The sequence below is a fragment of the Vipera ursinii genome (genome assembly GCF_947247035.1).
Source record: "Vipera ursinii genome assembly, chromosome: 9".
NCBI lineage: Eukaryota > Metazoa > Chordata > Lepidosauria > Squamata > Viperidae > Vipera > Vipera ursinii.
The window spans coordinates 10105783-10118934 of NC_139523.1; the positions used below are offsets into that span (position 1 = coordinate 10105783).

The 13152-nt window shown below is 41.3% G+C and overlaps 1 protein-coding gene across 1 annotated transcript in view; it reads right to left on the reverse strand.

The window, feature by feature from the left end:
* The window catches only part of MYOM3 (myomesin 3), a gene marked incomplete at its 3' end in the record, with an annotated part of 40121 nt that extends 28928 nt beyond the window's left edge, over window positions 1–11193 (reverse strand). The window contains exons 1-7 of the mRNA XM_083370106.1: window positions 11012–11193; window positions 9577–9651; window positions 8548–8707; window positions 6648–6805; window positions 4174–4269; window positions 2666–2754; window positions 428–472 (exon numbers count right to left, since the gene is read on the reverse strand). Coding sequence (XP_083226232.1) covers window positions 428–472; window positions 2666–2754; window positions 4174–4269; window positions 6648–6805; window positions 8548–8707; window positions 9577–9651; window positions 11012–11118 — 730 coding nt within the window. The 5' untranslated portion in view covers window positions 11119–11193. The remainder of the gene's footprint in view (window positions 1–427; window positions 473–2665; window positions 2755–4173; window positions 4270–6647; window positions 6806–8547; window positions 8708–9576; window positions 9652–11011) is intronic.
* Between the last annotated feature and the right edge of the window lie 1959 nt (window positions 11194–13152).

Below are 13152 nucleotides of genomic sequence, written 5' to 3' on the forward strand. Positions count from 1 at the left end.
ATCTAGCAGCTGCAATCACACAGCTCAGTCAGACTGGTTATTTTTAATCTTAGTTGCTTTGAAATTAAATCACTGTACAAGCCCAGCCTGCTTAGTTAGCTCATGTTTTCGCATATTGTACAAATCCTTATTAAGGGGTTAATTCCATAACCACATTAAGCAAGTTGCGGGAGCATAGTTGATTTCTGCTATTGCTGCCTTCATGGCTTGCTTTCCTTTCACCTCTGGTTCCTTTTGAAGCCATCTTTAAAATGGAGCAGCCTAACAGACCCCAGTCGCACTATGTATATGCACTGTTAAACCCAAGGGAAGAAACCAGGAGTCCTACGGGAGAAGGGCGGTATATAAATTGAATAAATAAATAAATAAATAAATAAATAAATAAATAAATAAATAAATAAATAAAGGATGATAAACGTCTACTCACTTTTATAGATTTCTGAATCAAATCCAGATTCCATCCCATAATATTCTACAAGAGGGTAGAGGGGAGTTGGTGGGGGAGTGGGAAAGGAAGGGAGAAGGAGAAATACTGGCATAGGTAAAGGTGCATTTCACTGTTTCATTTGTAAATAATAATGTACAGTTGGTTGTTGAAAACTTTGACCTAAAGGATTTGTATGGATAAAGTCAAGTCAAGCCCAACTTTTTAAAGCTGGACTCAGAGGGTTTGTCCACACACATCTGACTTGCCCCAGCAGAAGGCCAACTCACTGTCCATGCCTTAAGGAAAGGAACGCACATTGCCCTCTATCTACCCCAGCCCACCATAGCTTCTGCCAATTCGTCTTGCCCTGCATCAAAAATAGCATTTTCCGACTTCTGCTGGCACAAACGTGGCTGTGCCTGACTCGCAGGGCTTCAATTCCTGATAGGCAAATGTCTCTGCTCTGATTGGATACTGGGTGCTGTGGTGGGCATGCCTCTCCCTTCTTGCCATGGCTCCTGTTCTTTATGGCTGTAATTCAGGATGGCCAAAGTGCTGAAATGTCAGATCATTTTTTTAAACACACCCACAGTCACAAGATCACCAGGTAAAGATAGGCATTTTTAGAATCACAATTATTAGAGATACACAGGGGAAAGGGTGAAAGTTGTGTTTTAAGAAATATATGAATGGAACACTGAAATACGGATTTTTTCTTTTCTGAGTAGGTGAAATTGGCAAAAGATTTTCAAACTTTCCTATTCTAGCTCTGGTGATATAAAAATGGGGAAACTATGGCCTTCTCTTCTCTTCTCTTCTCTTCTCTTCTCTTCTCTTCTCTTCTCTTCTCTTCTCTTCTCTTCTCTTCTCTTCTCTTCTCTTCCTTTACTTTTTGCTTTCCCCTTCCCTCTCTTTCCCTCCCCTCCTGTCTCTTCTCCCCTCCCCTTCTCTTTTCTCTTCTTCTTTTTTATAGTCCACTAGGAGATGCATCTCAGAAAGGAAAAAAAATATGTTGCTGCTGTTGTGATTCAGGGTCAGCCTGTGGGTTCGGCAGTTGGGTCGGACGATTCAGAGGAGGAGGAGGGGGGTGTTGGAGACCTTGCTGAGGATAGCCTTGAGGCTCCGCAGAGCCCTCAGCAAGGCCCCTCCCACCTGGTCACGACGCAGACCCAGCTGTGTGAGCCTGACAGGGTGGATGAAGATGACCTACAGCTGGCCCTGTTCAAGGACGCCCAACGCAGGAGGCAGTCAAGCAGGAGTAAACAGAGGAAGGCAATGGGGCACCTTGGAAGGAGGCAGAGAGAAGCCACGCCCTGAACTGTTTAAAAGGGGAATGTGTGGGAGGGCTGGTTTGCTGAAGGCAACCGTTTGAATAGCTCCTGTTTTCATGGTTCGTGTTTGCTCTCTTTGCTCTCTTTGCTCTGTTTTATGTTAATAAATTTGGCAGGCTTAGTTCCAGCCTCTTGCCGTTTTGTAAAAGGGGTTGTCCCTGCCTTTTCTGCAAGGCCGGTAGTAGGCTGTTCCAGAACAGCTGGTTCTTTTCCTAGTACAGATCAGAAAGATAAAAAAGCAGGGAGATCCACCAAACAGTGACTGATTCAGGTGTCCTCCAGACAGAAGACCAGGCCTCCCCCATGGCCCAAGGGCAGAAAATGATTGCTGTTTGACCGAAAGGGATTTCTTAAACTTCATTCCCAGCCAGATTACTCACAGGAGCCAAGTAGTTTCAAGTTGCAATGCAGAAAAACACCATATCGAAATCAGAAGAGGTGAATCTCCAAAGAGCTGCAAGAACACCAAACGTGATGGAAACCCAGTTCTAGCCTCCATCAAGCTTTTTTTTCTTTTAGACAAAAACCAGATTGAGAACTCCTAGCTCAGAGAAACACCCTTTGCATAACAAACAAAAAAAAATAGCAAAGAATGACCAAATTGGCAACCGCCCATAACCAGGTGTTTTCCAGTTGTTGGACTAGCCTCCCTCCTACCATATCTAGCTAAGGGAGTGGTGGGAATCTTTTTCCAACATGCCTGGAGGAGGAAAAAATATTGGCAACGTTTGGATTAATGGATGAGTAATGGAAATTGCTCAGAAAACAATTGGGAAAACTCCTCAGGAATTGAAACCCCCATCGCTTGTATTGCAACAGCGTATCTGAGGAAGAAATATGTTTCATGCAGAGAACATCTGGCTTTGCAGAATGTTTCTGTGCTTGTCCAAGTCAAGTCGAGACTTACTCCTGACAAATACGGTTGCAAATGAGTTGGCCTCGCCATAAGAGTTCTTCACTTCCACGCTGTATTCAGCAGAATCATCCAAAGAGCATCTGAAAATAACAGCAAACAACAGTGTGGGATAATCCAGTTGTTTTATATTTAACCAAAAGCAGTGTTTCCCCAGCCAGTGTGTAGTAGCTGGGGAATTCTGAGAGTTGAAGTCCACTTGTCTTAAACTTGCTAAAGTTGGGAAACACTGGCCCACTGGTTAAAGCTAATGGTGTGGTGACTTTCTATTTCAACTTCATTACATGATTTGTGAATTTTGGTTTCTCTTCACTTGTTTTCACATAACAGTCTCTTAATTTCTGCTCATATAATTCATTTTTTTCAGATTACATGGGGATCAGCTGTAAATTGAGGGCATATACCATTCCAGTATCTTGATTTTTTTTAAAAATATAAACAATACTGCACTTTAGTGGTTAGATGGCCTAGTAGTCATTTGAACACTGATCTATAACAACAACAACAGTAACATTGAAAGGGACCTTTGAGGTCTTCTAGTCCAACCCACTACTCCGGCAGGAAACCTTTTTAACATTTATATTTTATTGTGTTTTACTAATGTTAATATATATTGCTAGTCCATGTATGATATACCATAAACTAGATATATTTTTTCATACATGTGTGGAAAACAAAAATATTGGCTATTTTTTTTTAATGCAAGGTTTAGGCCCAGGTGAACTAAGTCAGGTCTAATGGACAAGGTATTGAGCCAAAGTCTCTGCTATGCTTAATTTTGCAGTTTGCAATTGTACTTTAGTTAAAATGATTTTGCTAAGCTTGCATGTTTTACATATATTTAGGACATAAAGACTGGAACAGTAAGAAATAGGGAACTGAAGTAGCTGATGGATGCGGGTTCCAGTGTAGATGGGTGTATGTGGAAAGTTATGTTCAGCAGAAGGACAGCAGAAAGTTAGTAGAATATCAGCAAAAGTCAGCAGACTACCTGACTACAGTCTTAGAACGGGAAAGGGTATAAAGAGTTGGGTCTGGATCTGATTGATTTGCCATTGGCCTATAGCTGTCCTTTTGGAATCTGCTACGCCATGTGGTCCTCACTGCAATGGTTTATTAATGTAAGTGATGTTGTGTTATCATGCTTGCTATGTTCCAAATCATTAGCAAAATAAACCTCTGAATATTAAATTAAGAATTATTGTTTTGTGTTGCTGTCTCTTGTCTTTTCCACTGGGTTTTTCCACGACACATGGAAACATCAATTGACCCAGATGATTTGTGCAAAAAAGTAGCCAGGTTTTGAATTAACCAAGGTCAAAAGTCGCCAAACTTATCAATTTGCAAAAGTGCAGTTGTCTATTTGTTAGTGATCTGTGTTAATGTGGGATGTAATCACAACCCTTGCTTTTCGTTGCTTTCTTCACTTTGTGACATCCCTTTGCTTTGTGAGTTCTTACAATCAACCTAAAAAATTAATCCTGTTTAGATTAATCAGTTACCTCCTGATATCCAGGGTAAGCATTCCAAACTCATTCTTCATTTTGTATTTCCCTGCTGGAGCAACGCGAGGGTCAATTCGAACTCCATTTTTAAACCTTGTCAGGTGCAAGAGAAAGAAAATGAAGATTGTTAAGGGATGTTTCTGGAAATGTTGAAAGTCCAATCAAGATTTATCACATAGGGTTATGCATTTTGAATTGTGAGCCAGGCAGAGTCATTGACTAAGGTGGACAGCTATAGAAATTGAATGAATGAATGAATGAATGAATGAATACACTGAAAACTACAGTATTTGAAAGAAGAGTTTCCAATTTCATTAAAGCAGTTAAACTTTTCTCAGGCTTTGCAGGATGGTGCTGTTCCAACAAGAGATTCAAAGCATTTCTTTCAAATAATTTCCCCAATCTAATGTCCTTCATATGTGAAGAGTTTCCAAGCACAACGGTGTTACAAACACCGTTACAAATGCAGCACATTTGGAAGGCACCAGCTGGAAGAAGCATGTATATCAGTCATAGTGAGCTGAAAAGATTATCAAAAAGCAGTACAGAGTTCTTATTCATCTATGTATGGGGTCCTTGGTGCTCTCTGGTTTTTTGCAGGCATTTCATTACCAAACTAGATATCATCATCAATCATCACCATCATCAATTTTTTGCATTTGTGAAAGATCTGCCACTTTTTTTTTAAAAAAAACAACAGCTGAAGGGGGAATGTGATGATGTGAGGAAGCCCTATAGAAAGCAAGTGAAAAAAATTGGTTCTTTTACAAAAAGGGAACTGCTTGTGAAAGCAACCACAGATTTCCAGAGAGAATAAGTTGTGAGCTAAATCAAAACTTAATTAAAAGCTCCCCAGATCGGATGGTTTCTGAGCAGATGCATTCTTTAAAACATCCTTCTGGAATTTGGGAAATGCATTTAACGTTTTCCAACTGTAAACTCTTTCACCTGCAGAGGAGGAAGCTATGTTAAGGATCAGCTGGAATCAAATCAGTTCTTCCCATATCCTCAACAAGGCATAACATGTCCTACAATTATAGGGAATAAGCAGGGCTTTTTTTGTCATAGAACTCTCAGAATGGAGTTCCGGCACCTTTTTTGGATGGAACCTTGTAGGGTAGGCAAGGTGGGTTGTATGACATGTGTGAGTTCCGGCACCTTTTTCTTTTACAAAAAAAGCACTGGGAATAAGCAATAGCCCTTGCACATTTAAATGCTCCACTGGGAAAAATAAATCCTCACCTGCATTTAAAGTTCTCCTTCTTGCTATTTTTCTGTGAACAGGATCAAATATCCAACCATGTCCACCTTTCTAAGCCCAAAGGGTACAATCCTGAAAAGTCTGCAATCTGCCAATGAGATCAAGTGACTTTTTCAGAATACGAGAATAACAGAGTTGGAAGGGACTTTGGAGGTCTTCTAGTCCAACCCCCTGCTCAAGCAGGAGATACTGTATCCTTTGAGACAAGTGGCTATTCAATAAAGGAGAATACTGGTAGCTCAACTGAAACGATGGTTAAATCTGTCACAACATACAGAAAAGATTTAACCACCGTTTCAGTTGGGAAAAATGTGACCATCCTAGATCAAGCCAAGTCCAAAAATGCCAGGGAATTTTTAGAAGCCTGGCAGTCTGACAAATTAGTCATCAGTAGACACGTAGACATGAAAATATCTATACACTATGCAAAAGAGACAATCAACCAGCCAAAAAGGGAACGAAAAAAGCCCAAACACATCCCCACCAGCAATTAGCACCCAGACCAGCATATATTAACTTCAAGGTTAACATCAGACCAACAAACAAGTAAACACCCCAATCAAGAAACTTCCAAAGAAGCCAACAGCAAACAGCCCAAACAAAGAATCTCAGTGCTGACAGGCAAGCTACAAGAATATAAACTGACAGCCACCAGCACTCCTTACCAGCACTGATAATAATAATAATAATAATAATAATAATAATAATAATAATAATAATAATAATAATAATAATAATAATAATAATAATAATAAAGTTGGAAGGGACCTTGGAGGTCATCTAGTCCAACCCCCTGCTCAGGCAGGAAACCTTATACCATTTCAGGCAAATGGCTGTCCAGTCTCTTCTTAAAAACCTCCAGTGTTGGAGCATTTACCACTTCTGGAGGCAGGTTGTTCCACTGGTTAATTGTTCTAACTGTCAGGAAGTTTCTCCTTAGTTCTAGGTTGCTTCTCTCCTTGACTAGTTTCCATCCGTTGCTTCTTGTCCTGCTACCTAGTGTGGGTAATGATGCTACCTAGTGTGGGTAATGAAACAGATGCAAGAAAACAAGCAAGCTCAGAGAGCACCATGGACCCCCGTCAAATAGCTATTCAATCTCTTCTTCAAAACCTCCAGCGATGGAGGACCCATCTTTCAGAGGGACAATGAGTTCTTCTTTCATAGTTTCAGAGAGACAGTGCCAACATTTTCTGCCTGACCCACTTACCAGGTGACCTTCGGCTGAGGGTTAGCCAGAACAGTGCACTCCAACGTGACACTCATCCTCTCCCAGACTGTGTGAGCTCTCAGGGGGATCCAAAACATGGGTGCCCGGTAGGACAACAGCTCCATCACCTCCTTTTCCAGTAGCGCCTTCGCTTCAGCCTTGGATGAGAATACAGAAGGTTTTATAACTTTTTATCTTACTGTTCTATAAATACATCCGCAGATACGGGACAGGGAACGATTAGCACCCTCTGGGTGTTGATGTTAAAACAACACTTCCCTTTAGATGAGCTAAATTCCCGGTCATCACTTGGACAGTTGCATTTATTTTTCAGGTAACAGTGCTTTACCATTGCCATCTTTGCCTATTTTTAAATTTTTTAATTCTTCAGTGCATAATCTGAGATTTCTTGGGCGTTTTCCCATCTAAATAACAACAGTGTCCCACTGCTTAGTTTTTCCTAGATCAGCCAGGTTAGTCTAGGTCAGACATGTCAAACACAAGGCCCAGGGGCCGGATCTGGCTCGCAAAGTGGTTTCATGTGGCCTGTGAAGCCATCCTGGAAACAGTGAGGGAACGGCCCCCACTGCCTTGGCCCTGGCCCAGAGACCCTCCTCCTGCCAGAGACCCTCAGATCTGTCCCACTCCTGCCCAGGCCCCCATAGGCACCCTTGATGCAAACGATGTAGAGCTGGCCACGCCCACCCAGTAGGCCACACCCACTCTAGACACGCCCACCCAGTAGGCCATGCCCACCCTGGCCATACCCACCCGGCCCCCTGAGGGCAGCCGTAATGCTGATGCGGCCCTCAATGAAATTGAGTTTGACAGCCCTGGTCTAGGTACTACCATAACAATTGCCTAAAAGTTTCTCCATGGCTTTTGGATTGCCTACAGTGGCACAAAGGCTGCCATCGAAACAAGTAAACTGTTGCTTTCTTTCCCTCATGCAACTTTTGTAAAGAAAGAAAATGAAGAAAGGGATGCTATTGGATGTCACACATCACAATATCCGTATTCCAATACTTGAAGGGCTGCCACAAAGAAGAGGAGGCCAACTTATTTATCAAAGCACCTGAAGGCAGGACAAGAAGCAACGGATGGAAACAAACCAAGGAGAGAAGCAACCTAGAACGAAGGAGAAATTTCCTAACAGTGAGAACAATTAACCAGTGGAACAAATTGCCTTGGGAAGTTGTGGGTGCCCCATCAGTGGAGGCTTTTAAGAAGAGACTGGACAGCCATTCATCAGAATTAGTATAGGTCTCCTGCAAGAGCAGGGGGATTGGACTAGATGACCTCCAAGGTCCCTTCCAACTCTGTTACGTCAACAATGCTGATTACATTAAAAAAAGAGCGTGCACTGGGTGTTTACACTTGCAAAGCTTCCTCTGGAGAAATGTGTGTATCAAGGAAGAACATCATGGACCATGATTCATGGTAAATACCCCAAAGGTGCTTTTTTCCCAAAAGGCAACTGGATTTTCTTGTGTTTTTTTTTCTTTGAAAATGTTTTGCTTCTCATCCAAGAATGTCTAGAACTGAAGAAGCTTGTCAGTAAATGAACAGTCATATGTTGAGGACTATCTGTACTCAAACAGTTTCATAGCTGGGGCCCTTGGTGCTCTATGAACTTGGCTGTTTCTTGCAGATGTTTCACTATGTAACTAGACAACAAAATCAGTGCACTGATGATGATACCTAGTTGGGTAATGAAACATCTGCAAGGCAAGTCACCAAGTTTAGAGTGCATCAACTCACCCCAAAATTCAACCCTGAGCTACAAATATTCTCTTCTGTTAGTTACGTAGTTCCTTGGACCCAAAAGCTAAATTACACTCTGCAGATCATATTTCAGGCTGTCTCCTCCCAGCTGCCCTTCAGAAACCCCATTTCTTACCTTCCTCCGAAGAGCCATCCTGTCAGCCTTCACCCGCAAGAACCGGCAGTTTCTGATGACGTCCTTCTCTAGTTTTTCCATGTCATTCCCAAAACGAATTCTCTTCTTTCCCCTCTCCTCCAGGTTTAGTATAGTGGCCTCCCGTCTCATCCTGGATTCCCTGAGGAAGATGATAATGTATTGGAAAGTCCAGTTTTTCAAATTCAGAAATAGGCCTCATGCCAACCCTGAATCTCTGCTTTTTTATTCCTTTTTATTCCGGCTCCAGAAAAAGGTGAATAATCAAGTCTCACCCATGCATTATTGAGCATTTCTCTAATAGTAATTTATAGTTACTATAATTGCACCATATGACATGTGAAGTTAAATGGAAGTTGCTCGTATACGTGCTGGTTTCACCTATACATGTCAGGGAGTATTTGTACAAAAAATGCTAAGGCAATTGCATGGTTAGATGTCTATTTATTACTGTTTTAGAAAATAAGGGTCTTTATATTGTGGATATAGGTATCCTTGATTTACGACCACAACCTGAGCCCAACTTGAGCTAAGCAAGGCAGTGAGTTTCGCCCCATTTTATGACCTTTCTTGCCACAGTCATTAAGCGAACCATTGCAGTTAATAACTTGGTTGACAAGTGAATCTGGCTTCCCCATTGACTTGGCTTGTCAGAAAGTCACAAAAGTTGATCACGTGACTCTGTCATAAATACATGCCAGTTGCCAAGCAGCTGAATTTTGATCATGTGACCAGGGGGATGCTGCAATGGTCGTAAGTATGAAAAGCGGTCATAGGTCGCTTTTTTAAATGCCGTTGTAACTTTGTACAGTCACTGAATGAATAGTTGTAAGCTGAGGACTGCCTACAGAAAGATTTTCTCTGGATGTGGCATTCAGAGAAGACCAGAGGTTGTCATCAAAATATTTAAGGTGACAGAAGGTCCATCACTGCAGAGTGTAATGTTAACTATATTTATCAAGTAGGCCTGGCGCAGAAAAAAATGTCCTTCCAGTAAATCATTGGACATACCAAGATTCTTCAGCTGTCAACGCAAGAGCAGATGCAATGGTCCTATCCAGAGATGTAAAGCTTTCTTCTTCTTCACTGTTCCAAGAAAGTTGAGATGGCAGACAACAACAACAACAACAACAACAACAACAAAAAGCGAATATTTGGATGAAAGAACAGGCAATGATAAAAATGTTTCGTAAATAAAATATTCCGTATGGAGAGCTTGTGCATAAATAGTGGAGACTATTATTATGCTTGTCTGTGAAATAAACTGAGAAAAATACAGTGTAATAAAATCAAACTCATTTTGAGTCTGAATTGTTTCCATGACATGCTTACCATTCCAATTAAATGCAAAACAATTGATTGCATTTAAAAGGTTGGTTTAAAGCAGAGGTCCCTGGCCCCCAGGCTGAGGGCCAGTACCGGTCCTTAATCAGTTGTGGGATTCAAATAGGTGAACAACCGGTTCTCTGTGTGGATGCCGCTTCTGGAAGTCTATTCTGGGCCTGGGCAACAAAAAATTAGCTATCGGTTCTGCCGAAGTGGTGTGAACTGGCTGAATCCCACCACTGTCCTTAATGCAGAGACTGATTGCAATAAGTATTGAGGGTGCCGAATAAAGAGTGAATGAACATTAATTAATTAATTAACAGCAGCACTATTGAATTTTCTTTTCTATTATTATTTTAATGGATTTAACTATTGTTTGGAGCTCTGCTTAATGGAGCCAAATCATCGTTCAGAACTGAAGACAAGATTAAAAGACCCTGAAATGAATGAATAATGCAGCTACCAAATATGTATTCGTAGAATTGCAATGTAAGTGAGCCATCAGGCGTTTTTCTCTTTTATTCAGTGTTATAATCCCATTGAAAGCAATTATGTAGTTGAGATTGAAATAACAGTGGTGTTACCTTCCAATTCTCTTCACAGCTTTCTGTACTTAGTGTCCTACAAATGTATTAGGCTGAGACCTATAATTCCCAGCCAATATTGCTAGTGAACATGTGGCTAGAAATAAAGTCTAGATCTAAACATCTGGAGAACATCAAATTGAGAAAGGTGCTTGACACATTTTGGGCTTAGTGAGGGGAGTTCAGTGGCTGTATTCACATGAGACATATAGCCAGGTTAAAAATTATTAAACATTATTAAGATGTGCTAGATACATTTGCATAATACGTTGAGTTGGATTATGATTCAGTTTTGGTGGCTTCCTGTGCTATGGAAACTCAACTCAGTGAATATATTCATTTTTAATGTATTGTACATTAAAGCCTGTGCAAATTAGCTGAATTTACACAACAGATAAGCTTTCACGGAAAGTAACCAAACAAGTTGAGCAGGTTGTGAGAATACAGCCACTGGCTTTTAAATGGATCACACAACATATGTCTCAGACCCCTTCTCTCAACCTGGATTCCACTACGTTCTTAATTCCTAAACTCACCTGGTCCTGAACTTGGACTTTCTTGTCTGTGAAGTCATTTGCAAATCGCGGTGTCTCTCTGCCTTCTGTTCCTCTTCTCTGTGGTGGTAAAAGGTGTGGGTTGTCATGATGGAGATCAGAGGATTCCTGTCTGCCAAAAAAACATCAAGAGTCCAGAGTCACCTTGTAGGGGAGATGAACGGCATAGATATTAAAAACAAACTAACAAGCAAACAAATCATTCAATAAAACTGAAAAAGAAGACGAGACGAGGAAAAAGAGGAGGAATCGAATTCTTTTTTTCTTTTCTTTTTACAACCCTATAAAGTCTTTTATCTGGGTAGAGTCAGAGTGACTGAATGCTCACATTTACTGACGGGATGCCCTTCCTGAATGCCTATGTGGTATTTGCAGCAGATATTTTCTCTTTGTGCCTTTGTTGCCTAGGAATGAACAACAGATGTTTCTCTATCAGGGGGCAAAGAGAAAATATCTGCTGTGAACTCCACGTAGGCATCAGGAAGGGCATCTGGCCGGTAAATGCCCAGCTCCATCATTCATCCAGAGAAGAGACGGGATCAAATAAAGTGCATTAAACCCTTCATAGGTTAACATGTAGACTACATTTCTTTCTAAAGAGGAAGTGTACAAAGGTCATTGTTTAAGCAAACATAGTCTTGTCCTTAAGGTAGATGTTGTTTGGGATAGCCATTTCCTGTCTGTGAAACTACACGTACTTCATGTAATTTTCTTCTGTAAACTGTTGTCTGATAAGAATGTGCAGGATGTAACCATATAAGGAACAATGTATAACTAGGAATTAGAGGTGTATAAATATGTCTGTTCATGAGCCCTTCGGGGTTCAGACCCTTTGCTTTGTTTAAGCCTTCTGAACCTGTGCAATAAACCTTTCCTTTCCTGAAGAGCTTGTGTGAGTCTCTTCTTTCTACAACATTTCCATCCTTAAAAAAAAAAGAAACCCAACATGAAGGCTCAACCTCTTTCGAACCCCAAGAAAATAATTTTCAAAAAGTGCAAAAAGCTGGTCATTTCCTTGGTATTGTCACACATTTGAGCAGGGGGAAAGCCTGTTTTTATTTACAAGAATATTTTTTTTTAGTTTTCTTCATCTCTGAACACAAGATCCAAATCAGTAGAACATCATCATCATCAACAACAACAAGAACAACATTAATAGGAAATAAATGGTTAACAACTGCAACAAGTGCTTATTTGTGGCCCTGCCGATATTTGGAAACTCTCAGAAGCCCAACTGGGAGATGAACAAAAATGGGATTAGGTCAGTTGCTTTCTTAAAGATAGAAAGAGGGAGAGAAACAATGCAGCTCCCCTTGGCCGATGTCCACTTCATGCTGTTGGTTGCCAAAGACAAGCTACAATACCATCCAGTCCTCCAGCCCTTCCCCCTGGGATCAGGCTCCATTTAGACACAGCTGAAATGCTTGTGGGATTCAATGCACACGGCCTTCCAAAGCACATTTATCCACCCTGCCAAACAATTTTAGGAACCAGCTCACTATGGCTGGGGACAAATGCAGGATTCATACATAGGGGAGAGTAAGGTGACCATCTCAGGTGGCAAATGCCAGGACAGGGGAAGAGAAGGGCAGCGCCCTGACTGTTCTCCAAGAACATCCTGGCCATTGGGAGACAGCTGGAGAGGTCACATCATCTGCTCTGGTCTCCTAATTCAGCCCGGTGTTTGAGAACTATACAGGAGACACTTCACACCTCCCTCGGACTCCATGCCCTAGAACTAAGAAGAAATTTCCTGATAGTTAGAATAATTAATCAGTGGAATGACTTGCCTTCAGAAGTTGTGGCCGCTCCATCACTGGAGGATTTTAAGAAGAATTTGGACAGCCATTTGTCTGAAATGGTATGGGGCTTTCCTGTTTGAGCAGGGGGTTGGACTAGAAGACCTCCAAGGTCCCTTCCAACTCTCTTATTCTCTGCACCTCTCCAAAGGAGGTCACCGTTTGGGAAATCCTGCCCTATATGTTTTATTAAAAACCGTAACATACAGCGCGGGGCTTCCTAAATTGGGAGGTGTACAGCAATGTTTAAACCCACCTTTCCCAAAGTTTCATTGCACTGTTTTCATAGTTCATTTACTGTATGTTCATTGTAGTGTTTGGATT